This window comes from Adiantum capillus-veneris, chromosome 28 (genome assembly GCF_014529385.1).
Source record: "Adiantum capillus-veneris isolate H3 chromosome 28, ASM1452938v2, whole genome shotgun sequence".
Classification (NCBI taxonomy): domain Eukaryota; kingdom Viridiplantae; phylum Streptophyta; class Polypodiopsida; order Polypodiales; family Pteridaceae; genus Adiantum; species Adiantum capillus-veneris.
Genome location: NC_140958.1, coordinates 42,614,505 through 42,641,670, shown reverse-complemented (window position 1 = coordinate 42,641,670; position 27,166 = coordinate 42,614,505). Strand labels below are relative to the sequence as shown.

Here is a 27,166-nt window from a genome sequence, read left to right as displayed (position 1 = left end):
TGGGTTACAGATGGGAGTCTACTTTTGTAGGAGGGAGATGAGGTTGGCTTTTGGGCAATGAGGGCTTTGGGGGTGTTGGAGTACTATAAAGAGGATTTGCACCCTATTCTCTAGTTAGTATGAAGAGATGAGATGACATGGCATAGGTGGTTTCGAATGTGTAATCCTCTAGCTAGAGAATCGGATTTGCACCCTATTCTCTAGTTAGTATGAAGAGATGGGATGACATGGCATATGTGGTTTCGAATGTGTAATTCTAACTTGTATATCTCATTTCACCTTGCTAAAGAAAAAGTCACCATACATGAGAACTCTTTGTGGTTTTATGATTTCAATGCTAAGACCAATGAGCAGCAAGTCTATTTTTTGATAGTTATAGGAAATTGCAATTTTTAGGTCTTTGTCACCGGGAGGTATTTTTCCTGTTGCCTTCTGTAAATTATTTTTATTTTTACTTGTTTTCTGCGGAATCCTTGAAAAGGCGCAAGTGGACATTGCATGGCCAGTGTGAAACGGCTGCGGCCGAATAGGTTTCTCACATCGGGAGTCTTGGTCGGTCAGTCTGGGACTGGTTGGGCCAATTAGCACTGAATTCTGATGAGTATGGAAGCCTGTGCGCTAAATGAAGTCTGGGCCACTCGGAAAGTCACCTACAACTTTATAAGTCAATGGGAACTAGGGAATTAACTCAAAGGGACAAACTGGACACTTGGTAGTACGAGAACAACCTGCAGCTCTCATCCCAGAGGGGCGCCCATTTATGAGTTGAGGCTGGGTTTTTGCTCACTAAGTGACCTACAGTGTGTGTGTGAGTAGTGGGTGCAGGTCTATAGCTTTAATGGAAAGCTTGCCTTCTCCTCTGTCTCATGTAGGGTGATGACTTTCTCTCGTGCATCTCTTTCTCCCCTTTGGCACATATGGTAATGCCCCACTAGTTGGGCTACTCAGATGAATATGTACAATTCTGGGGGTTATGCGTGTTTGCCAAGGCAAGAACCTTCTGAATAGGAACTGGATTAGCTAATTGCTAATCCCCCACAGATGCGCATAGTTCCATCGTGAAAGATTGCGAGTTTCTCGTGTGAAAACTCGTCCAATTCACAAGCGAACTCTCCAATTGCGTGCGGGAGCCCTTGGGACACGCATAGGCGTATTCTCTCCGCTAAAAACGATCTGAAACAGGGAATTACAACCTGCTGTGTTTTTCTGCAGGTTTAGGGTTTTGCACCTAAACTGCAAGGGAACATAGGGGAGTCTCGTGAGAGCCTTGGGATGCGTGTACAAGCTTTTGGGCACCCGGCAGTGAAAAATAGAGAATTACAGCATGTTGAATCTCTGTGACAACTCACTAGAAAGCTTCTAGATAGCAAGGGAATCCGCCCTAGACAGGTACTTTTGACCTACAGGGTTTTTGCGTTGTTATGCTACCGAAATCAGGTCGGAAACGTGCGTTTTCAGCCCAAGCTTGTATTAAGTGGTCAGATCGTCTACCTTAAATCGAATAAAGAAATACCGGAAGGGGCGCCAATCTTTGGGGCCTACAGGGTGTCGATCTCGTGTGCGCAGTGACATTCTAGTCGTTGGACGCATCTGTGTTCTCTTTCCTTCTCAGTGCTCTATGTAAAGTTAACAGGTAATTGAAATAGTACCGCCCTCTACGTTGTACAGGCCGGTTATATGGTTCCATCGACAGGATAGTCACTTTTTCTTCAAAAAGTGCAGCGTGGATTGTTGTGGGTGAAAGCAACACAGAGCTTGTCGTTATGGCAGAGAAGAGAGACCAAGTACCTGAAGAGGGATCTTCCTCACATGGCATAGAGAAAGTTCCTTCAACTCTTCAAGAAGAGGACAGCGTTGCTGCATGGACATGTTTCAGCAGGAGCTTTCAATGAGTTACGTAAGAACAGGCTACTCATTAATGCGAAGAAGAGTGAATTCTTTTTGCAAGAGATTCACTTCCTTGGGCACATTGTTTCAAAGGATGGGGTACGCATGGATCCCGCCAAAGTGGAAGCAATTAGGTCATGGCCAGACTTGAAGTCCGTACATGACATTCGAAGCTTTCTAGGCTTATGTTCCTACTACAGGAGGTTCATCCGAAATTTTGCTAAGATTGCTTCTCCACTCCATGCACTGCAAGGAAAATTAGTTACTTTCAAGTGGATAGCCAAGGAAATTTTAGCCTTCAAACACTTAAAAGAGAAGCTGACTTTAGATCCAGTAATCATTTTGCCAGATCTTTTTGAAACCTTTTGTGGTTCAGTGTGATGCGTGTGGCCATAGTTTGGGTGCAGTTCTAATGCAGAATGGCCGAGTAGTCGCATATGAGAGCAGAATTCTTTTGAAGACTCAAAGAAACTTGCAAGTCTATGAGAAAGAATTGTTGGCAGTAATTCATGCTCTCACTAGTTGGAAACACTATTTGCTAGGGGCTGATTTTGTTGTCCAAACGGATCATCAAACCTTGCGATATTTTCTCACACAGACGAAGTTGCCTGAGAAGCACATGCGATGGGCAAACATCTTGTCAATGTTCCATTTTCAGATTGTGCATGTGCAAGGGAAAAATAACGTGGTGGTTGATGCGTTGTCATGAAAGCCCCAAATTTAAGCAGTGTCAATTCCGTACCATCGTGAACTAGACGAAATGAAGACACAATATGCTGAAGATTCAGATTTTGCAAGGATCTATGGCCAGCTTGTTGATGGGCAACATCATGAAGAATGACTTTCTCATGGTGCATGGAAAGTTATGCGTTACTAAACAGTTACAGCCAAAGATTTTGATGGAAAGTCATGCTCCACCTTATGCTGGGCATCGTGGAATTGATGCGACAGTGAAAGGGGTTGAGGCATTCTTCTACTGGCCAGCTTTGCGTCAAGATGTTGACACATTTGTAAGATCGTGCTTAGTTTGCCAAAGGGTCAGTTGACAGGCAAAAGCAACCGGGATTGTTGCAGCCATTGCCGATCCCTGATAGGCCATGGGAAAGCATAGCGATGGACTTTATCTTTGATCTTCCAAGGACACAAACAGGCAATGATGGAATTTGGACTATCATTTGTAGGTTCAGTAAGCAGGCCCATTTCATTCCTATGTATCTTTAAATATCACGGGATGCCTCAGTCAATTGCCAGTGACAGGGATCCACGTATGACTAGCCTTTTCTGGAAGGCATTGTTTGAGAATATGGGCACTACGCTTAAGTTCTCTTCTTCGTTTCATCCCCAAACTGATGGATAGTCAGAAGAGGCAAATTCTACTGTCCTGGATCTGCTCAAGTGTTATGTGTTGGGAACACCATCTCCCATTGGTTGGATATGCTCACAATAACACTGTGCATACGTCAATAGGTAAGGCACCATTTGAGATAGTGGAAGGAGGGAAGAAAGTCTCGCCCATTTTGCAGACTAAGGACAAGATATTTGAGGCAGACAAGTATGTACAAGATGTGGATGAAACATATTGGAAGATAAAGATTGCTCCTGAGAAGACTCAGGCTAAGCAAAAGAAAGCTGATGATCGTCACCGTCGTGAACTTGTATTTTCACTTGGTGATTGGGTGCTTTTGTGCTTTGAAAAGGCCAGGTTAAGGAAAAGGAAAGGCAAGGAACGTTTGTTTCCTAAGCTCAGTATGCGATATTATGGTGCTTTTCAGATCTCGGAAAAGATCAGCGATGTAGCTTACAGGTTGAAGCTACGAGAAGGCTGGAAAATACATAATGCTTTTCATGTCAGCCTTCTAAGACCCTTTGTTGGTGATGTGTCAGAGAATATGCTTGATGAGGAACAACCCGAAGAGGAAGAATTGGATGAGATCCTTGTTCTTGAACAGATATTGGCACATAAAGAAGGAAACGTTAGAGGAAAGGTTGCAAGACGCTATTTGGTGAAGTTCAAGAACTATCCATCATTGGATGCCAAATGGATGGAAGAGTCTGAATTGGTTGATTCACCTCCGCTATTGCAATTGTATCTTGAAGCCTTTCAGATGGAACCCAGAGTGACTTGATGTAGCCTTTTTGGAGCAAGGCAAGAGCATGGTTCATGATGCTCTAACAAAGTGGTTAAGCAATTGTATCTACTCTTTCCATACAAAATTTAGCTAGAGAAGTTTGTGCTCGAGAGTACACTAGAAGACTTCTATGCTTGATATATGTGTCGTAGCCAGGTTGGTGGGATTGTTTAATCGTCCAACGCATTTCCGGAAGCATGTATATCTTGGATTCCCATCATAGAATATATGTGATATTAGGAGATACCGCATGTATTATTGGCATGCAAGCGAGGTCGCTTGCAGTATTTCAAGGGTGGGGTCTGATCCATTGGCAATCTCTTCTAGCAACCAATGTCGAGATTTTGGCATCCTCATTTCAAATTGAAATTTGTTATTTCAGCGCATAGTTTATGCACAAATTATAAATTCAATACTCAAGTGTTTGCTAAATGCAATCTTCTACGGGTTATCGAGGAGATTATTAGTCATGATCTGACTATCTTCCTTTATAATGAAGACTTGTGGATGCGAAATTGTTACAGATTGAGTATGGGGCTAGGGTCGTCTTATGGGCAACTACCATGAGTCTATAGCTGCACTTGCCTTCATAGTTGAATCTGGGCTCTTCTTGGATTCATGTTATCTGTTTCAATGTCCTAACTCAATGGTCTCAAAACCTTTGCTCCTTAATATGAGGGCAAACACTCTTAACTCAAAAGGCAGAGGCTGCTACTCCACTCTTGAAGAAATAAATCCGATCTAAGGGCATGGCAACCCTTTAGTCCTCTCCGACTCTAATCTCAAAGTCCCCTTGAGCAAAGGCTATAGCCTCCCTTCCAAGACATATTAGTTGCCTGGGAGCATTATGGTATTGATCTTTACATAGTGCCAAGGCAGCCACATATGGTGGACCACCAACGTCTTGCCCTTAGTGCTCTATATCTTTCAGAGAGTTTGGTACATAATGCCATAGACGGATTTAGAATTCCCACCAATCCCTTTTAACTCTCCACGTTATTGAAACAACTGGAACAATGGAGCAAAAGGCTCAAACGATACATTTTAAAACATCTTTTTTTTTTTACTCTCCACTTATATAAGGGAACTATAGTATAATACTCCCAACTCTTTGGGACACCCTTGCACATGGCCATGTTACACGTGCATTGAAAGTGTTTCTAGTATGTATAACATGCTCTTAGAAAATAACTAGTCGTGATCCTTGGCCCCATCGTTGTTTGCAAAATAGATGAAAATTGTTATTGCTCGTTTTTGAGTGGTGGGTGTGAATGGCTAACTTACGCACAGAGAAGCTGCTACTTTGATGAGCATGTTATTTTATTACAACAGGTATTGTTTTAAAGATGGTGCGGCTCATAAAAGATGGGGCTTTGAAAGGAAAGGCTGACCCCGGGAAAGAATTGGCAGTGCGGCCTTACAAAGAGTATGTAATCTTTGCAAAAGATATTGTGCAAATTATTGCTAAGGTAGGTATTGGCATTCTCAATCTGTTATTGTCTTAGCTCTTTCGCCTTCTCTGGGTTAAACGCTGGACTATGTTTAATTGCAGGATGTTCCTTTACGCGGAGAGACACTACAAAATGGACGGTTGCGTGAGAACCGAGCAGAGATGGTCACTGATTCTTTGTTGTCCCAGGGTAGACATGGAGATCTAGAACGAGAACTTAAACCGTGGACTCCTGATATAAATGATTCAAGAGATCTTGAATTAGAATCAACATTTGAGAACACTTGGAACAGGTAGAACTGTGAACATTAGCCTTTTAACTTATGACAACACCGTGCCTCATCCATTATTTGTGTCTTGTCTGTGTCTAGGAATTGGGATCAATTCGAGATCAATAGAACCTTGTTTGGTGTTCAAAGCACGTTTGATGAGGAGTTATATACCACAAAGTTGGACAAGGGTCCTCAAATGCGAGAAAGAGAAAGAGAAGCATGGCGTATTGCTCGGGAGATTGAAGAGCAAAGTACAAAAAAGTCATATTCGGCGGAGGTGATACTTCTGTTTTTATCACTTAGCCCAGAAAGTTTGTGAACATACTTGGGCTGTTGTTACATCAATTTGCATGTCCTCAAAAGGAGCAATTTTTTACTAGAATCTTTGATGCTGTTAAACTATAAACAATGCTCCATGTCAAGCAAGCTTAGCCACATTGTCGTTTGCAAGCCTTATTTGATTTTTTTTCTTTCAGTACCAGATGGGACCAATAGTTGCCCATCTGAGCATGCTGAACAGTCAATGAGGATCTACACACATTGCCATTCCAGTGCTGTCACTAGGACAGTTTCTAACTATTACATCTGAATGAAAGATCGTGTATGTGCATTGGATGCACATTTTCTTGAACTGTTGTCCATGATGGTTGTTAGCTTGATGATCTTTAGAGCTTTTTTTCTGAGCCTCATCATTGGTGGAACGATGGTGGTAATTTTCTTGTCTTGCAGGAAAGGGGGGGACGATTAGCTAAGGACTTAGAACTCGAGGATGAAGAAAGTAGATACTCATCTGTCTTACGCCCAAGTGAAGATGCATGTGAGGAAATGGAAGACTTTGGTATTGACTCTCACAATGGTCAAACTTTTGGGAAGCATCAAAACCATACAGCAACTGGTATGCCTGCGGCTGAAGGCCTGAATAATGACAGTGAATCTGGGAAAAATCCAGCTAGTTTTAGAAAGGTAATTACCTGCATTACACCATATGGACTTGTGATGATAGTTGGAGCCAGAGAAATTGCTCCAAATTGCATTTTCTATTACCGCCAATTGTACTCATATCTTACGATTGTAAAGGGCGTTTTTGTGGACTTCAGGACACCACTTTGGCTTCAGGAAATACTAGTATTGCTGCTCCTGATAGTAAGGACAAAATGCACAAGGAAAAGTCACCCCATGTTGTGATTGGGGATTGGACCAAGCACAGTTTAAGGGTAAGTTCACTTATTTGGAGGTTTTCTAAACCCTTTTATTTTCCTGTTTCCTTATGAAAGGCAATCTCATGGTTTCATGTAATAATCTGTATTGCGGGCACCAAAAAAGGTTGGGGTATTTTCATCACCGAGGCCGCCTTCATTGCTCGGGGATACCACAAGCTTACAGGCTCTTAATCTTGATCCTGGCAGTCCACATGTTACTGAAGATGTTTACAGGTATTTCTACTGTTGACACCACCGCTATAGCAATGTTTAGCATCATTTCATTTTGAAAGAGCCACGTGAAGGCAAGTTTGCTTGGCTGGCAGAGAATTTAATGAGTTTAAGCAACAAGAGAAGGCAAAACACGGCAAGCAGCATCGTGAAGACCAAGTAAATGAGCTGAAGTCCTTTAGCAAAAGCTTAAAAGATCTGGCAGTGGTTAGACAGCACGGAGCTGCCACAACAGGCACTGTTCTTAAAATAGCAGGTGCATGCGCTCCTCCTGCATCCGCTTTACCTCTTCCAAACATTATCAACAACCCTACAAGCATGTTGAGTGGATCTGATTCTTCAGCACCTCAGAATCATTTAGTACCTCTAAATAAAGGGGCTGATTGTATGAGGGTTGAGGGGGGTTTACGTGTGCAATCAGAGCTACCATCCACCGCTGCCACATCATCACCCAGTCTTGACTTACCTGCCTCACCCCTGCATTCTACCCCATCAACAACAGTGCCTTCGTCTCCGTCTTCTGAGATCTCTTCTAGTGCCAGCTCTACCAAGAAGTCTTCTTTAAATCCACATGCTAAGGTAATTATCATCAATGTTTATCATTTACAGGTAAACTGCCAAATGTCCTTGTTCTTACCTATGTTCTTCTCAGGAATTCAAGTTGAATCCGAATGCAAAGTCTTTTACACCAAATTTTACCCCTCTTAGGCCTCCTTCCCCGATTGTTCAAGCTTCATCATATGTCCCTGGGATGGTACCTCAAGGCGCTCCAGCGCAAAATGTGCCTTTGGGTGTTCCCAGCAACCCTCAGACACCACAGGTAGGGCAGCCTGCCTCCAAGTATACACCGTATAACAACATGGCAGTATCTGGAGCCTCAGGTGGACCTCCCTTCTTACCACCTCCGCCAGCATTTATAAGCGGGCAAGCTCCAATGAAAGTCCCTTCTCAGCTGCAACAGCCAGTAAGTTTTGTCGAAGGTGTCCTGTTTTCTTTAGACTTATGCAACCGAAAGGCTGAGGTTCTGTTTTCTTACGTAATTCAAGGGCTAGGATAACCCATCTTGTTCGTGTTTTTAGGCTATGGGCAATTCATATGGTCAACATCAGCCAGTCAGATATCCTTCCCAGGCTCCTGTCATGCAGTCCTCATCAACATATATGCATCCTAATGGTCATCTGGTAAGGGGGGATGTGTTTATTGCATGGTTGTAAACTTATTGAGCTTGCCACTAATTTGCATTTTAACACATCAACTTGTTCAATCTTTATTTTCCAGTATGCACAGCAAATGATGTTTGGTCAGCCTGCGCAAGTCGTTTATTATCAGCCTTTTCCACAAGTAAGTCAGTTTAAAATGACTTATTAATATGGTGCTTTGTATGTGGAAAGATCTGCGATGTTTTGTCTGAGAGACTTGAACCAAATCTGACCCTTCACAGGTAAGTTGTATGTAACATGTGGGTTGCGTTTTGGGTAAAGCATTTGACCCTTTACACACATCTTGCTGAACCTGCACAAAACCTTGAAGTTGCAAGCTCTATGTTGAAAAGAGCATTGCGCATCAGCTGGAAAGAGAAGTTTATCCATGGAGCAGATGAAACATTATGCGTGCTTTCAGTAGTGAATGGCAATGTGAAATGAAGCATATACGGTTGCCTTACGTGTGAATTCAGATGATTATTTTTTCTCTTGGTCAAATTAGTCCTGCAGATTAAGATCCTCTCTTTTTCCCCCTTCTTGCATCTAAAATCTCATATCAAGGTTTCGCCTTGCGCTCTCGTGTAATTAGTAAGTCTATGTTTGTGGTTTGAGTGCTTAATCTGCGTTTTAATCTCTATGTGAGTGTGCTCACCTGTGAACGTTTTTGGCTTGTTTAGTTGTGCATACGGGCCATCGTTGAAGAGAAACTCAATTGTGACATTTAGCGTGAATGTGAAGAGCTTTTATGGAGTCGATGAGTATCGTTTGCGTGTCAAAGGAGGGAAAATTATGCAATAGTCTGATATGCTTTGCTAAGAGGTTTGTCAAATTTCTAAATCTGGTCTGACTCAAGGTTCTGAAATTGCAGGGTCTTCCAATGCCACCACCACAGCCAAACTCCGCACCTCCGCAACAACATCAGACAAATCAACGTGGTACTTGTCCTTGTTCAAGCGGAATAGTCCATCCGTTTTCCTGCAGAATTACTAACCGTGCGCATCTCTGTTGCCAGGTGCTGGGATGCAAGAGATGCAAATGTGTATGGCACCGCCTTATATTGCAGGGCAACAGCATTATCTTCCACCATTACAAATGCCTCAATTTCCGAGCCCGGGGCAGTCGTCACCAGGCTCGAATGCTTTACCCACAATGCAACCTCCGCAAGGTGTCGTGGGGGGGATAATGTCTCAAACATTGACACCCCCTGGTGCCCCGGGCGGAACCATTGCTAATGTTTCGGTGATGAGGGTAGGAGGAATCTCAAATACCACTAGTATGTGATTGGTCTCTGCTTTAGTGAAAATCGATAATTTTTTCTATGTTATGATATAGGTAAAGAGGGCTTTCCCCGAACAATAAAAGACAGATGTGTGTGCCATATGTATATCCAAGGTGGGGTGTGTAAAGAAGATTTCACCATATTTGGAGTGCGTTTCATTTATTTGAGGACTCTTTATAGAATAAAGATAGTTTTCACATGGAATTGTTCTATTCCTTGAATTGAAGGTTCTTGAATAGCTAGAGATACTTGGCATGACTTTGTAAGCCTTATTATTGGTGGCGGCTCTCTCTCTCTCTCTCTCTCTCTCTCTCTCTCTCTCTCTCTCTCTCTCTGTGTGTGTGTGTGGATTGTTCCTACGACGTTAAAATCATAGTTATCCGGAATGGGAAATTGGAATAGGGAACAGGGAACGGCGTTGGGCATGGCATTTGCCATTCCCTGTTACATATACTCACGTCTGAAACATGGAACGGAGATTCGGAATGGGAAGTTGAAATGGGAACGGGAAATCGGAGACCTGAAAATGGCCATTCCTTGTAACTATGGTTAAAACTCCTCTCTCTCTCTCTCTCTATGTGTACGCGCATGTGTGTCGCATCACGATTTACTCGATGTCCATGCCACTGCTCTCTCTCTCTCTCTCTCTCTCTCTCTCTCTCTCTCTCTCTCTCCCACTCTTTAGCCTGTCCTAAAGAAGGGAAAGAGTTCCTAATGAGAAGGAAAGATGGAGAGGGCTCCCAGTAGCTCCTGAAACATCCAAGAAGCTGACATGAGAACGGCACCTGCACTCCTGCATGTACACTTATGGACAGGTAGATGTCTTGTGGACTCCAATATCCTAGGAATTGCTAGGCCTGCTTTTGTCAACTATTTTGTGACTTGGCAATCTCTCTCTTGGGATAAATTTGTGAGGTCTATGCTTAAAATTTTCCCCTCTCTCTCTCTCTCTCTCTCTCTCTCTCTCTCTCTCTCTCACACACACACACACACACACACACACAAGGTCATTAGTTCAAAGCTGTAGGTCTTTGAGGTCTCTTGGTATTCTTCCTACAACTTTAAAGAATTCTCTCTCTCTCTCTCTCTCTCTCTCTCTCTCGCGCAAGCGTGCGTGCACATGCGCAAGGTCTTGAGATTTTTAAAGTCTTGCTCCTACAACATTAAAAGTTCATCCCCGCCGCCCCCCCCCCCAAAAAAAAAAAGAACATTGGGTGTGGCAACCATGGCGAGGAAGCTCTTGCATGGGATCGGGGGGTGCCGGAGGAAGACATTATGATTTCCATTTTTGCCTTTCCGAAGTCTGAATCAAATCTTCAAAGTTTTGTGTGACTGCTTGTTGGAGCAAGGTTTGAATGTCTACATCATTTTGGGTGCGACGAAGAGCATTAGAATTGGTATGCCTGAAAGTTTATCGGCTCCTTGGCTCCCGCCCTGCAGCTTGTGACGGGGCTTGGAAAGGGGTACGTGAGCGCAGGTAAGCGAGCTGGGGGGAGAGAGGAGGTGGTCAGGTCATCTTCCGGCCACAGCTTGCAAGGGAGATTGAGGGCACAGCTGATTTTCAATGATGGATTGAGGGCGAGCTTGCACAGAGGGTGTGGGGTCTGTTAGGCTAGGGTTCGCGACGACGACGACGAGAGAGAGAGAGAGGGATTAAAGAAGAAAGTCTCTTACCCTTCCATTTTCCCTCTCATCTTTCACTGTTCCCTTTTCACCTAATAGGGATAATTTTATTTTTTTCCCCAATTGGTACCCCCCTACTAACCTTTTATAAATATGATTGAATGATGCATGGAGCCATAAATTTTCACTAAATTATCCGAATTGCCACTTTCTTCTTCTTCTTCCCTTCATCGATTGGCCGCTTGAGAGGTCTTCTTCATTGGAAGTTGACCAGGGATGACTTGGCTTGTAATCGTTGTACTTTTGCATCAGCAGAGAGAGAGAGAGAGAGAGAGAGAGAGAGAGAGGAAATGAAATGAGATGTTATATTAAGCAGGCCAAAATGACCTATGAGACCAAATTCAATCTTGATGAATCTGATACAATGTTAGGGTACAAAATAAAATGAAATGCAATGAAATAAAAACTAAATGCTTCTTGTCATGAATCTAAGTAGCTCAGAGTTGTGTAGCACTAAAAAGTGTGTGATGGTGGAACACTAGGTAGTACAATCTTAGTGTATGAACACCAATGTTGGAGGATGTCTGGCATCGAGTGTTGTCCAAGTATGTAGGCATTGGTCGTTGTAGAATATTGTTGATGTCCGCCATGGTAAGTACTTGTATTGGGTGTCTCGCATGCCAAGCTAAAGTGATTTGTATCCTTTATTGTACTCTTCGTTGATGGTGAGGTATGGACGAGAGCTTTTGCTTCAGAGAAAATTTTGTGGATTGAAGTGTAACAGAGCCTAAAGGAAGCATGTGCATTTGTATTCTAGTGCTTGGAAAAAACCTAGGTTTAGTATAATCCCACCTACAATTTTTAAGCTTTAAATTTGAAGGTGAGAAAGCCTACAAAATTTAGTGTAAAAACCTTCAAATACATTAAATTCACCTCCAAAATTTCTCATATGTAGGTTTTCCAAGATTTTGGTAAAGAGTTTTTTCAGAGCACCATTCATGAGTTTTGAGATTAGATCACAAACATTGGATTGCATCAAGACAAATGTGAGCCATTTTCTTTTCACCTCTGTGGTTTGCGGTACAAATAAGTCTTATATAGTAGCTCTAATGGCATCACTTTACATTTGGTACATTCTTTCTGATGTACAAATGTGGTTGAAAGCAGATTTTCACAAAAAGAATTATGAGTGGCCTTGTTGCTCAGATCAAAACTTGACATTCTCCGTGGTCGAGTACGGACTACTTGAAAATGGGCACTATTAATGTGACGTTCACTATGTACTACGGTTTGCAATTGGGAGCAATCGGTTTTTTGAGTGTGTTACAAATGTGAACTATCTCCATCTATCTTCATAATCTCAAGGTGAGTAGTTGTTGTTGTGTCTGTTTTGTTTTGCCTTGTAGCTCCATGGCACTTGCCTAGCTTTTGTTGCAGTGTTTTGACAAGTTGCGTTAGACCGTATATTTTTCGTTCTTGAGAAAGGATAATCTGCAAGTGGAGGTGCAATAAATATGTTAGAAATGAATCAACAATGACGAAAACCGAAATGGTCTTTCTTGATGTTGCGCTCTTAATCACAGGATAGGAATTGTGTTGTGTGCTAAGGGCTACCGTATGGTGTCACGTGAGTGTACAATAGGGGGGGGTTTTGTTTAATTACAAAAAAAGGGTCGTGTATATAGGGGTAAACATGGCAATTTTATTGCACACGCAATTGACGTCTCTGTATTACTATTAAGGAATCCCCCGGGCTACAATCTCAACTTGTTTTCGGTCTTGAGGTAGACAGCATTACAAGCACATATCAAACGTGTATATTCAAAGTTTTTGATTGAGGTAGAGAGCATAACAAGCATATAGCTTTGTTTTGAACATCCAAACTCAACTTGTGAGCCTGCAAATGGATTTGAAGGAAGGAAACATACCTGCTCCTTGACAAGTTCTTGTCTACTTGTGATTTGTTGTTGCTTCATCGCAATCACCGTGAGGTCCTGAACATATCCCTTGGAATATTGTTGCCTCCACTCCGATTGCAATGTAAGAATCATCACTACAAGCACGAGTCCCAAAGCCACCGACTTTACCATAACTTGAATCATCCAACCTTGGATCTTCTTTCAGCCCCTAGTAAAGCAATGAGTTCAGAACATTAGAACATGAACACATTTTACAAACATTTGGCATACTTGCAAGGCAGCCATTGGGCAAACATAATTTACGCCGAGCCCGTTTATGTGTTCGTTTTGCATGTGTGTACATGCATGCACATGTGTGTGTGTGTGTGTGTGTTCAATGTGTTAATGTAAGATGGATGCACATGCTTATTGTTTAGAACTGTTACAGAGAAAATTGGAAGAAATGGCTGGCTTTTGGAGTGGCCGAAACCAGATTTGGCAGGCAACAGAATATGCAAACCTTCAGCTAGCATTGAAGATGTCCAATAAGCTTGCCTGCGTGCCTGTCTCGCTTGTGCATACACAAATATGCACTTCCGCACACAAGCCATGGCATATGTTGTGCATGCAGGCAAAACCCAAATGTCAATGATACTGCCTGTGTGCACGTATATCTGTATCTCTCTCTCTCTCTCACACACACACACACACGCATCCATCTCTCTCTCTCTCTCTCTCTCTCTCTCTCTCACACACACACACACACACGCGCGCGCGCGCGCAAGCACAGATGGAGTGGTACCGGGAGAGGGAGGGAGAGAGAGAGAGAGAGAGAGAGAGCAGCGGCATGCAAAGCAGAGAGCTGCAGAATGCGGGAAAGCGTGGGCTGAATGAAAAGCAAAGCCTCCGCCTTTGGCTTTCCTACCTACACCAACCAGAAAAAGCCTTCTTCGACTCTCTTCCATTTTCCCAACCAAACTATCCATTTCGCCCTTTTCTTTTTAAGACTAATTGCCTAAACTCACCTTTTTTAACCCTAAAAAGCCTAAACTCACCCTTCACTTGTGCATTTAAGATGTTTTGAAAGAATTTTTATTTTTCCTAGATTGGGGGGCCCTAAATTTTTTTAGGAATGTGTACTACATACTTGCCTAAAGTTGAAGGTGACCCATTGCATGCTGGATGCATTGCCGCTTGCATCACCCTGGATGATTGAGCTTGGAGAGAATAATGTTTCAAAACCATGGGCACAAGCGGGTCTCATGCTATGGAACCTAAATTTTGATATGCTATATCTCAAACATAGAAACTCCAGATCCGTCAAAGATTGTAGATTTAGATTATACTGTTTAAGCGCTTTCCAATGATAGGTCACATGAGGGGGTTTCGACAAAAGATTTGGAGGCTTTCCTGCATGCCCATTTTTAAAATGGGAATAGGATTTTGCCCATTTTATCCCATCTGAGAAAAAACTCGGCCCTAGCGCACCCACCCCTCCCCCCCACACCAAGGAAGAGTTAGCATAACCTTGGAAAGACGTCGCTAGAGCCAAATAATTATCCAATTTGACATAGTAAAAATCTAAACAAGATTAGCAAAAAACAGTGCCAATAAAGATATTATGTGAATAAATAATACGGGTTGCCATTCAAGAGGGAGCAACTAGCCTAAAGATGAGTAGGGGGGAAAGGGATCGCTGGTGTGGGTGCTTGTCCAAATCTTGAGGCAGATTAAACTTGCACAAATGATCCATGTGATCTATGTTTGCCCTTGATTTCGAACCCTTGACCTGCCGATTGAGAGTGTGGAGAGTTAATCCATTCCTTGCATGTACATGGTAGTGAACCTCAAGCAATCTTACTCAAACCAGACAATGAAAAAGGGCCTATTCGGGTTCAGTTGATGGCCCAATTTAGGGATCTTGCAAACCGACTGGGAGGGGTATTACGGAATCGACACACACATCATGCATTATAGAGCCCTTTGTCCCCCTCTGACCAAACTTAGTCATGAGGTGTCGCAATTGAGGGGGAGTGGCTTGGTTCGACCGGGAGGTGAACTATATACAAACTTTATTGTGGAGTGAATATGAAGTTGAGGAATTTTTTTGGGTTAATTGACAATTGAAAAAGAAACCTATATTTCAAAATTGAGCCTTATATATATGATGGTCTTGGGCTAGAAAGAGAGATTTCTTTGAAGGGGAAAAAAAGAAAGCAAAAGGGTTCCTTGTTTTGTTGCTTTCATGAGTTTCCAACGTCTTGGTAGGTAGCCTAGTCACTTCCTAGCCATGTGCCTATGTGTTTCTTACTTAATGGTCTACTTTAGAGAGTAAGCTAAAGTGAGGGTCCTTTTCAACAAACTAGTTTCTTGCTCGATTTGATCCTCCTCGGCAGGAAGTTTCCAAATCATTTCCTAAGGGATACTCTGACCTTCTTTAGAGATTGATACCCCACATACATGAAGTAGCTCATGTGGAACATCTATTGAAATATGCTAGAGAGCCCATATTAGGGACTCCATCCCTCTCATCAAAGTGAACTTTTTGACGATTGAAAGCCGTCGGAATCATCTTATCTAGCCACCTCACAAAATCACATGGGGTCTTTGGTGGGATCAACGACTGTGGACCAAGCATGGGAATCTCTAGACAGATGAACGGACCAACAAAAAGCCATGATCAATGCATGTAAAGAGAATCGAACCCACAACCTGCCTATTAATAGCCAAATGCCCTAACCACATGGACGTGTAGCTTTTGATGGCATCCAAGGCAAAACATATCATTATATAATAAACAAAAACAACGAAGAGTAAACTCGGCTAGCATCTGACGGTGCACGCTGATTTTGAATTCCACGCCTTGCTTGCCCATCGTCGATCCCACATCCTGGGCTTCATTCGGACCCCGTGGTCTTTAGTGTTGAGGCTTGCCAAGGGGATTCAAATGATATCTCTCAAAACTCTATTTGGAAGTTACAACATGATTAGCATTGTCTTATGTACAAAATTAGAGACACTCCATGGCCAAAAAGTAAGATTTAGGTGCCACCATGGGGCTTGACCCCCAAACAGTCCCAACGAGAGTGCTCTATTTCAAAAAATCGTTCCCTATGTACTAATTACGAATATGGATAAAAATTGACTAAAATGGGGCACATTTGTGTGTACGGAGTGGTTTGGCCCAATGCTTATTTAAACATGTTAAATTCAAGCCAAGCTTAAAAGCTAATTGGGAAATTTCAGTTTTAGCCAAGAACAAGCGATAAATTTCAGTTTTAGCCAAGAACAAGCGATAAAATTGGGCCATCAAGAGGAAGAGGCTAGATAAGCCACTTAAATGTCAATGTCTTAACATTCAAGAAGACGTAGTCCTTGATGAATAATTTGGGCCGTCCAAACGAATACTTATTTGCACAATTGACGACTTTAGGAATTTGCAACGTAACTACTCAAAATTGTTTTATGGGGTTTGGGGGGGGGGTTGGGGGGGGGGGGGGGGGGGGGGGTTAACAATTTTATTAAAGGAGACTTTCAAATTTGTTTCACAAGGCAAGACTTACCTAGCCCCACAAGGACTAGAATGTGACCTTGTGCTACACAACCAATTCCATAATAGACATGAGCAAAAATCATGGTGACCTAACATTCTAAAATTCCATGGCCCTTGCAATTTCTTGGTGCATGGCCTAGGACATGATAGCCCTCTCTAAGAAGCTCTCAACCGTGTTGGTCTACCATCTTCCTTGAATAAGATCCCAAGTGGATAGAAGAGCTGACAAAAGCACATCCATTGCTTTATTCCCACCATGCGAAGTACTCAACCATGCTATCAGCAAACCGGATGGCCTACCTGCGTATGTGTGGGGAGAATAGGAAGATGTGATCCCCAAAGAATGATCTTCTACGCTCAAATAAATGAGCATATGGCAAATGTCAGTAGTGGTCGTCAGAAGAGCAAAGCTGATAAATATGCTCTTGAATCGAATGATGGCTTGAATGATGCAGCGCTTTGCTTCCCTACCACATTTACTGAGGTCGTCTCCTTGAAAAGAGCTTCATGATTGCAAGCTCGAGCGGACAGTAGGATTGCTCTGACGTGAGTGAAAATGGGGACATCAAGGTCGGGTGCAGCATCGAGTGGGAAGCGACAACAAAGCAGGGTATTGTGTTGAAGAGGGTAGTTGCAGGCAAGAGCGGCCCGGAGAATTGGGTGTTGACGTTGCGCAAGAGTTTATGGCAGCACATAGAGGTCTGATTGCGTGCCGCGAGGAGGAAGTAGAGCAAGAAGCAGCCAGCACTCATAGTGCTAAGAAAGGCGCGGAGGCCGGCTCAAAGCAGCTGTCTACGAGGCTGGAGTCAAGAAACGAGTGGAAGCTCTGTCGTGATGAGAATCAATGGGCTTTCAACATGCGTGGCAAGGGGATCACAAGCAATATATTGATCACTGCCATTGACCAAAGCTTGAAGGAGATCATGAATGCAGTGAAAAGCCGTCTGCAACATTGTAGTAGTCTTGCTTTGCAAGGAGGCATCAAAGTAGCTGGCTCACGAGCTCATCGAAAGTAAGGTTGTGCTTGTTGCCACCCAACCCACTGTTTCCACTTGCCCTTCTTCACCCTCTATCCGTCATCTTAGAGATCACCCATAGCTTGCTGGCCCTTCGCTTTAACATTGCCCATGCTCCCAATACTTCCCGTTCTCCCACTGAGGCAACATTGCCCGATCATCAAGCTGTTGACCTTGTGGACCACCTTGTCATCCCCACGACCTTAAGTTCCCAATTGCGACAAATGTTCCTTTCTCTCTCTCTCTCTCTCTCTCTCTCTCTCTCTCTCTTTCTCTCTCTCTCTATCTCACACACACACACATACACACACACATATCCCAAAGATCAGGGGAGTATTTGAGTAAGATATGTCTCATTTCCATATATAAAACTTCAATGCAATTACAGCATCATGGTTCTCCCCAAGGATTTTATAATCATAGCAAGGACTTCATTATGTATCTACCAATGGAAAAAATTGTAGAGAGAAAAACAAGCCAACTTTTTTCCTTATTTTTAGCCAAAATTTAGTTCAAACTTCAATGTTTCATGCTTTAAGCCCAAAATGCTTTCCATGGTCAATGAGCATTCACTTCCTATTTCAACACTTCCTATTTCAACACTGAAGACACTTGTAAAGTTCATAATTAGATTTACACACTAATCATCTAAATGATGAGTGCCCACTATCTTATTTCAACCAATCTTTGGCCTATCAACAAATGCTTCAAAATACAACTCAATTTTTTTCCTATTTTAGTCAGCAAAGAGAGAAAGCATCTCTATAGCCTTTGCCCTTTGGGCAGGCCAAAAACATGATTAAACCATAGTGGGTTCGCTTAAATGTAGGCAATATTGTGATCAAGAGAGAAAGAGAACAACAAAAGTTGAACCTAAGTTTTCGAATCAAGGAGAAAATCTCCAAAAAGATAGGGACTCGTTTGTTTGTTTGTTTTTGTGTGTGTGTGTGTGTGTGTGTGTGTGTGTGTGTGTGTGTGTGTGTGAGAGAGAGAGAGAGAGAGAGAGAGAGAGAGTGAGAGAGATGTAGAGTACTTAAAGAGAGTTCCCTCTAGAAGAAGGAGGAGGAGGAGATAGTTCTTCCATTAATATAGAAACAATCCCAAGTCTTATCCGATGTGTGTGTGTGTGTGTGTGTGTGTGTGTGTGTGTGTGTGTGTGTGAGAGAGAGAGAGAGAGAGAGAGAGAGAGAGAGAGAGAGATGTGTGTGTGTGTGTGTGTGTGTGTGTGTGTGTGTGTGTGTGAGAGAGAGAGAGAGAGAGAGTACTTAAAGAGAGTAACCTCAAGAAGAAGAATGAGGAAGAGAAGAGAGTTCTTCCATTACTATAGAAAAAATCCCAAGAGACTTTAAAAAGTACTATCTGATGAATGAGAGAGAGAGAGAGAGAGAGAGAAATGTAGATTACTTAAAGAGAGTTACCTCTAGTAGGAGGAGAAAAAGAGGTCTTCCATTATTATAGAAACAATCCCAAGAGACTTAAAAAAGTACTATCTGATGTGTGTGTGTGTGTGTGTGTGTGTGTGTGAGAGAGAGAGAGAGAGAGAGAGAGAGAGAGAGAGAGAGAGATGTAGATTACTTAAAGAGAGTTAGCTCTCGAGGAGAAGGAGGAGAGAGTTCTTCCATTACTATAAAGAAAATGCCAAGAGAGTTAAAAAGTACTATCCGTTGTGTGTGTGTGTGTGTGTGTGTGTGTGTGTGAGAGAGAGAGAGAGAGACTGCTTTTTGCATGATCTCATTCATGCTTCACAGTCACCAACAGATCACCCTCTTAATATCAAAGCAGGAGTGAAGTGTTTGCAAATTACGGAAGAAGTAGCCCAGGTAAAGTAACGTGACCAAGTGAGTGTGTGTGTGTGTGTGTGTGTGTGTGTGCGCGCGCACGCGCGCGCATGCGCACACGCGTCCCTGCCCGCCCTAACCCAGGCACCATACTTATGAGTTGGCAGTAGACCCATTGAGTATGGGCCTACTGCCTCATCAAGTTGATGAGAGTAGAATAGTCAAGTTTGAAGGAAAAAAAGTTGTAATCATAGCCAAAACTCCATGAATCTCAATGAAGCAATAAGTGACAATGTTAACATAGAGGATTATACTCCAATCGGAGTTTTAAGGCTTTGTCAACGAGTAGACTATAGTATGGATGTTGTTTCAAATCAGTCATAGAGGTTTTCCATGCTTATAGCAGTTTCAATGGATAGTCTTCAAATGAATCGTCCAACCAAGAGTAGTTCGTTTATAGGTAAAAAATGTTCTTGAAATCATAAGAATTGATATAATTAAACAAGGGTAAATAATTCTAGATTAACCTACAACCTAAAACCAGCAGAGTTAAAGACTATAGTCGTTGTGAGCAGCAACAATCTCAAGACAAGAAAAGACCACCTAACACCTATCAACCTAGCAAGGAATTACCAACAGTGGGTCAATCCAAGCCTCAAGACAAAATCTCCAAAGCTAGCGTCCTAGTTACCGAGCAGACTGGTAGAATCTTGTGTTTAGGACATGTGTGTTTCTGTATTTAAACCAATTTTTACACACAAAAGAACATAACAATTCAAAAGATAGCTCACTTTAGATAAAAACACGGATTAGCACAAAAATGACTCAGTCTTTGATTCATTTTTGTACATCATAGTGAGAATGAGGTATTATTCTAGTGATTTGTACATAAGATAGTTAAAAACCATTGATAATAAAATTACAAAGGCCAAGTATGTCAGAGACTTATAGCAGCAAAGCCAAAAAGATCCTAAGTAAAGCTAGTCTTTGCCCCTGTCTTGACCGTAATATGGCCGATGAACCAACCCTGAGCTAATGTTGTCTAAACTACCTGCCCGACTTGGCTTCCCCTTGATTGGTTGTGCTTCTATGCCCCTCTGTGGCCGGTATGACTGTTGTGCTTGGCTTGGTTGGCCTCGATGATCTTTGATGTGCTCACTACAGGCTGATGTTGTTGTATATCTAACCAAGGTGAGGGTTTTTTCACCCTCACTTAGTGCCCACTACCACCAAGGTTCCAACGATTAGGTTCACACTCAGTGCACACATCTCACTTAGATGGTTGAGTTGTAGGTAAGCCACATAAGGGAGCTAGGCCATAGGAGGTGACAAGCAAAAGACACTACTCTGGGGTAATATCCCACAAGTATTTATCCTTATCAAAGGAACTTATAATCATCTACAAAGGTGGCCCTGGGGAGTTATGAGCTTAGCATGGCAAATTGCCACGGGATAGAGTATGTGTGTAGGTAGGAGGAGGTTTTAAAGATCCCCATAAGTCAGTGTAACCAACAGCTCCCCTTGGCATAGAAAAATTGTAACAGACATGGACACTTCAAGTCAAGAATCTACCACGACACCACAAGAAATCACTTCAAAACAGTTCACAGTTCACAATTGATTCGACACTGGCCCGGCGAAGTTTCATGCCTAAAGATGTTAGCCCCAAAGACTGGTGCCCCTTTCGGTATCTCTTTTTTGTATTAATTTGCAACTCAAAGTACAAGCGAGTGGGAGGCTCTCACTCTCAGACTCTGCGTCCATATGATCTCCAGAGTGGGAGGCCTGCCCACTTATTTAAAGAGTTTTACAAGGGATGCCAAAAGCAGAGCTCCAAAAGCTGAAAATCAAAAGCCTGTTCTTTTCTCTCTCAAGCTCTCTTGAGCCTAAATAAGCAAAATAAAGCAAGGCTTTTAAAATCCCTCTCTCTGCTTTTGTGTGGCCTCCTTGCGTTGACTAAAGCTAGCCCAAAAGCTGTCGTAAAAAGAATGCCCGCCAGCTGTACGGACTTCCGTGATATGCGTCGCAAAAAGCGGGCCTGGTCTGTATGGTGACTTCCACGTCAGCATTTAGTGAATCTACCACGTCATCATTTGCACCAAGGGAGGGTGCATGTGAGTGTGCACTGGGTAGCCACATCACCAGTTTGTGACCTATCCCCCTCTTGAAAGCATTGTAATCGCCCTCGATTACGCCTACAAAGCAGATAGAAGCCATAAATTTTCTTAGCAGACACTGACTGTTAGTATTGATGCACTAGGAGCACACATCTAGCACATGTACCAAATTGATAGTCACATCACGTGACATCACTTGACATCACAGGACATCACATGACAAATTTGTGCTATCAATTCCGGCCTTGAGAACAATCGGCTCTCGTAAGCAATGACATGGCCTTCTTACATTAAGATCGTACCCAGACTACGACCACAAGCATCACAATGTACTTCAAATGAATTCTGCAAGTCTGGCAAAGTCAAAACTGGTCATGTAGTCAATTTCTCTTTCAATGTCTAAAAGGCAGTCACCTCTGTGGGTCCTCACGAGAAAGGTACTCCTTTCTATGTCAAGATATGCAAAGGGGAAGCAACCTCTGCAAACTTTCTAATGAACCGCCTGTAGTACGAACACAAGCCCAAGAAGCTTCTAACTTCATGGAATTCTTCAAATTGGGCCAATCACGGATAGTTTCTATTTTGGTCGGGTCCATCTGCACTCCTGTTGTTGCTGACACAATGTGTCCCAAAAAGTGTATCTCTGGTAAGAAAAAAACACTTTTCTTCGCATTAATCACCAACTTGTGATCTCGTAATGCTTGAAAGACTCGAAGCAGATGTTCTCTATGTTCTGTCTGACCCTTGGAGAAAACAATGATGTCGTCAAAGAAAGTGCCAACAAATAGTCTATACTCTCGAAAAATCATCATCTGGTTAAATGTCGCAGGAGCATTGGTTAAGCCAAAAGGCATCACCAAAAACTCAAATAACCCAAAAGTCATCCAAAAGGTTGTCTTGTAGACGTTTCCTGACGCGATTCGGATTTGATGATATCCACTCTTCAAATCGGTTTTGCTAAAGCACGAGGATCCCTGTATAGTCGGTCAAGTATATCATCGATCCTAGGAATCGGAAATGTGTTCTTGATGGTGATTTTGTTGAGAGCTCTATAATCGATGCACATACTCCAAGATCCATCTTTCTTCAAAACCAACAACACCGGAGAGCAATACGGTGAAGTACTAGGCTGGACAGGACCCTTTTCCAAGAGGTCTTTCACTTGGTTCATAATTTCTTCGTTTTGGGCTCGGCTCACACGGTAAGGTGGCCGGTTCGATGGTGTGCTTCTAGGTATCATATCAATGGTATGATCCTCAAGACAAGCGGGTGCTAACTCGCCTGGCAGGCCCACTGAAAAGCAATCGGCATGAGTGTGGAGAAAATCTTGGCGTTCTTTATCAAGTCAGACATATTTGTCCTATTCTCATCATTCATCTCTCAAGAAGATCGAGTAAACAAACAGACTCGATTTCATTAATTTTGAAATGGCTGAAGCCGATATAATAGGGACAGACTCACCCTTAAGTTTCACATCAAACAATGGTTCTACCCTTCTTTGTGGTCAAAGTCGCTTTTCTCGCTCGATAGTCGACCACGGCGTTGTTCTTGTGGTACCAGGGAATTCCCTAGAGGCATCACAACCTTCCAAAGGCATTATGTAGAAGTCCTCATGCCCTAAATACCCCTTACAATGCAACTATCATAATAATCAATATCTAATTCTCCTAAATGATTTTCTCATGTTAAACTAATCATTTAATACGGGGAAGTGTTAGGGGAGAAAAAGCTAGAATATTGGTTAAGCTAACAGACCGGCCACAGTAGGGATCCAAAGGAGGGAAAATAGGGATCCAAAGGGGGGGGGGGGCATCTGCAAAAGAGCCATGTGCAACAATGGGCTAAAAAGACCCTAAGGTTCAGCCCATTAAGACTTCCAAAATGCTAAGGTTCCAAAATTCAAAGGTTGTGTCCAAAGGTCAACCATAGGGGAATTGGATGCTTTGTGTGTGTCCAAAAAAGTCTTTGCACATCCCTACATAGGAGGGTGCGAGCCTAGCATGTAGGGGATGAGAGAGAAAGCCACACACACACACACAAGCTCCCTTTACACAAAGGGAATGAGGGACACATGTCAGCTCCCTAGGCCAGATGACCACAAGGTGTACCCAATTCCTATCGGATGGCCTTGGAGGTGGACCAATGAGAATTAGGCTATGTAAATCTAGTTTAATTAATTTAAAAACACTTAATAAAAGAACCAATGAGAATTAGGTCCTCTAGAAGACTATTGGACAATCTCCCAAGGGGTCCAATGAGCATTCAGCAGCCCAATGGCTTGCCTGATTCCTATTGGCCAGGAGGCAAAGGGGTCCAATGAGACTTTAGTTGAATTATTAAATTACCTAAAGCTCTCACAAAAGGGGAAAGGGGGACACATGTGAGAAGGCTATCACTTATGCTGCTTAATAGTCATTGGCTAGCCCTGGGGAGGTCCAATGTGAGGATAGCAAGAGCAATTAGCAAGAGGGCTCGCCCAAAAGAGAGAGGGGGCTGATTTTTGCAGGGCATTATCACACACACACTCTCACACAGTCTATGTGAGAAGCAAGAAAAAGACTATCTCTTTCCAAGCTTTAATGGAGAGCTCATCACCTACTCCAAGCTTATGAGATAGAAGCCTACATCGACACACTCTTGGCATGTGCATGCAAATCCAACCAAGAGCCAAGCTTCAATGCATGCTCATCTCCTCTACCATGCTAATTACTAAGCTAAGCTATGCTAATATGAGTGATTATGTGAGGAGATGTACATCTTTCTCATAAGATACTCCTTCTTCCTCTCAATCTACTCTCATACCCTGCTAGCTCTCACCATCTTCGAAGGTGTGTGAGGTCTTGGGTCTGAGACAGGGGATAATTGATGTTGTGTTTGCTTAGTGCATGAAGCTTTCATCTTCATTGCACTAGCTAGTCTTGAAGGAACACAAAGAATTGTATTGTACAATGTCTCTCTTGATGGGAGAAACCATAATACAAAGCCTTTTGGAGGGGGGACCGGCTCCATGCAAATCCGGTCCTCAATTGTTGTCAATAGCTTAATTTCTCTCTCTTTTGAAAGTATTGTTCATGCTATCTAACTAGGTGTTATGCTTTTTGTTGCTCTCTCCACCCAAGCACTCTTGTAATTCTCATTAGGAATCTATTCTAATGAAATGCCCACTATGTTCATGCTAATTTCCGCTACACACAAGTTTTTAGGCCATTAAATGTTACATTGGTATCAGAGCACAAGGTTTCTCTTTTCTTGCTCAAGAAGGGAGGTCCTCAAGCTAGCTATAAATGGTTGGTATTATTAATTGCCTGTGAGTAAGTAGAATAGGGATTTTTCAGCCTTGCAGTGCGCCTGCCTTCGTGCAGTTAACAGGGTATCACCGTCAAGAGCTATGGTCTTAATAGTGGAGTCCTACGGGGCTTGCCTACGGCTTAACCACTATTGAGATATTAGAAGCTTGACAGGAGCCGGTGCTGTTTTGGTGTTGAAAGACCCTCTCTTCTATTCCTTGCAATTATTGGTATTCGAGCCACGGGTACAGTAGCTTGAGTGCTTTTTCTAAAGGGGTAAAGAGGAGTAGCAACTAGGGCTTGAAGTGCCAAAGTACACCTAAAAATTTTACACCTAAAAGTTGTTAGAATGGCTGACAATAGTAAAGAGAGTGAAATTAATGTTGATAACTTTGATTTTGCTAATGAGCAAGCTACTAATGATGCTCCGATGCTTGTTAACTATCTTGTTTCTAGGCTTCAACAAGCCATGGGCAATCCATCTCTCCAAAGTGAAGTGCAACGGCAGCTCCGTGCTCATCATGGGATTCTCCAAGCTCATCACCATGATGAGAGAACACCTAGGAAGCCTCCTTGTGAGACTCCCAAAAGAGATCTCTTTCCGATTCGGGAAGAAGAAGAGAATCCATACGAAGGGCTCAAGAATTTACTTCTTGATGATGCATCTCCTTCCCAAAGGAGAACTCAAGAGCCTCCACCGGAGGAACGAGAAAGAAGTGAGTCTCCCGCCACCTCGGCGGAGATGGCTCCACGAAGACGGCGGGCTAAACGCTCTCCATCACCACCAAAGCGGAGAAGACCATCACACTCTTCTCCACACCATAATTCAAAGAGGGATGATAAAAAGCAAGAGAAGAAAAAGGCAAGAAAGAGGACACCCTCTTCTCCATCTTCTTCATCCTCTTCCTCTTATGAAAGTGATGGTGAAGACAACGAAGATCAAGACAAGAAAAAGGCGAGAAAGAGGTCACCCTCTTCTCCACCTTCTTCAAATTCTTCACCTTCTGAAGAAAGTGATGGTGCAACCTTTGAACCATCAAAAAGAAGAGGCCATAGGAAATTCTATGCCACATGGAAGAGGTCATCCAAGCTGAAGAAGTTCAAAGAGGGAGGGAAGAGCATCTCTTTGGTGCTACTAACAAAGTCTTGGCCTTTATCCAACAGTTTGATGCGGCGTTTGGAGATGAGGGCTTACGGAGTCCTCTAAGCTACGCCATGTAGCTATGCACTTTCAAAAGTCCGCCAAGCAATGGTGGTCTAGCCTACGAGCCAACGGTGAAGCTCCACGAACATGGAAAGCTTTAAGAGCTTCCATTATGAAGCAGTTTTTGGCCACCGATTCCAAAGACAAAGTACTCACCGAATGGCGAAGCTTAAAGCTCTCTCCCTATGATTCCAAAGACAAAGTACTCACCGAATGGCGAAGCTTAAAGCTCTCTCCCTATGAATCCATCCACAAATATGTAGACAAGTTTTGGGACCTACAACTCAAAGCCATTGTCTTCAAAAAGTTGGATTTTGGAGAGCAAAAGCAACAATTTTGTGCGGGCTTAACCGAAGAAATGGCGGAGTATGTCAACTTCCAAAGTCCACGTACCATATCGGCGGTAATACACCATACTATGGTGGCCTCTCAAATCAATTTCCAAACAGGGGCTAAAAGAAATAATAAGCCCACGGAAAACAAGGGTTCCAACGAGCCTAAGGGGAAGGACAATGTCCAAAATTCTCCTAAGGGCAACTCCAACAAAGCTAAAGAGAAGGGAGTTTACAAAGGTAAAAACAAACTCTCTCCTGAAGAGCTTGAGCGTTATCCCAAGGATAACCGATGTTTCAAGTGCGGCGAACAAGGGCATGCGTACCGCGCTTGTCCCCAAAAGAACAACTGCCAAGATCCTCCTAGAGCTTCCTTGGTTGAAATCCAAGAGGAGGAGACTCACCAAACTCATCACAAAGGATCTCCTCTATGCCATGCTTGGGGAAAGGTAAGAGAACATGATGCTTTTATTCTCTTTGACCCTGGTTCTACTCACAATTTTATATCTATAGAGTTGGCCACCAAGCTAGGCATACAAGCTTACGAGATGGGAGATGTCCTACCCGCCGCAGACAGTGCTTTCAAGGGGCAAGAAGCTTCAGTCACTCCCTTAATCGGGAAATTGAGGCTTCATGTCCAAAGCTATGTGGACAAAGAGGACTTCTTTATCTCTCCTCTCAAGCATGAGGATGTAATCCTAGGGGCACC

At 42.9% G+C, this 27,166-nt stretch overlaps 3 protein-coding genes across 6 annotated transcripts in view; 2 read left to right on the top strand and 1 right to left on the bottom strand.

The window, feature by feature from the left end:
• LOC147420336 (uncharacterized) overlaps positions 1 to 9,935 on the top strand; it is a 131,182-nt gene extending 121,247 nt beyond the window's left edge. For 2 of the 3 annotated variants that reach the window (XM_086503866.1, XM_086503865.1), the window contains 12 exons: positions 5,349 to 5,485; positions 5,569 to 5,759; positions 5,838 to 6,015; positions 6,468 to 6,701; positions 6,836 to 6,952; positions 7,062 to 7,171; positions 7,264 to 7,747; positions 7,821 to 8,132; positions 8,248 to 8,349; positions 8,447 to 8,509; positions 9,239 to 9,305; positions 9,383 to 9,935. In XM_086503866.1, coding sequence (XP_086359992.1) covers positions 5,349 to 5,485; positions 5,569 to 5,759; positions 5,838 to 6,015; positions 6,468 to 6,701; positions 6,836 to 6,952; positions 7,062 to 7,171; positions 7,264 to 7,747; positions 7,821 to 8,132; positions 8,248 to 8,349; positions 8,447 to 8,509; positions 9,239 to 9,305; positions 9,383 to 9,651 — 2,264 coding nt within the window. In that variant the 3' untranslated portion in view covers positions 9,652 to 9,935. The remainder of the gene's footprint in view (positions 1 to 5,348; positions 5,486 to 5,568; positions 5,760 to 5,837; positions 6,016 to 6,467; positions 6,702 to 6,835; positions 6,953 to 7,061; positions 7,172 to 7,263; positions 7,748 to 7,820; positions 8,133 to 8,247; positions 8,350 to 8,446; positions 8,510 to 9,238; positions 9,306 to 9,382) is intronic. The other variant, XM_086503867.1, reaches the window with a different exon arrangement.
• Positions 9,936 to 12,307: 2,372 nt separating this feature from the next.
• On the bottom strand, positions 12,308 to 14,165 carry LOC147420335 (uncharacterized). 2 transcript variants are annotated; one of them, XM_086504329.1, is made up of 3 exons: positions 13,973 to 14,165; positions 13,201 to 13,399; positions 12,308 to 12,763 (listed from the first exon to the last, which is right to left on the bottom strand). In XM_086504329.1, exons 2-3 carry the CDS (start codon positions 13,372 to 13,374, stop codon positions 12,596 to 12,598), a joined length of 342 nt encoding a protein of 113 aa, XP_086360455.1. In that variant the 5' UTR covers positions 13,375 to 13,399; positions 13,973 to 14,165; the 3' UTR covers positions 12,308 to 12,595. The 2 variants fall into 2 exon arrangements, with proteins under 2 accessions (XP_086360455.1, XP_086360456.1); XM_086504330.1 differs by lacking the exon at positions 13,973 to 14,165 and adding an exon at positions 13,691 to 13,960.
• A 2,685-nt stretch (positions 14,166 to 16,850) lies between these two features.
• Positions 16,851 to 18,206, top strand: LOC147420334 (uncharacterized). Its single transcript, XM_086504971.1, has one exon. The coding sequence runs from the start codon at positions 17,407 to 17,409 to the stop codon at positions 17,737 to 17,739; it is 333 nt and encodes a 110-aa protein (XP_086361097.1). The 5' UTR covers positions 16,851 to 17,406; the 3' UTR covers positions 17,740 to 18,206.
• Positions 18,207 to 27,166: the final 8,960 nt, after the last annotated feature.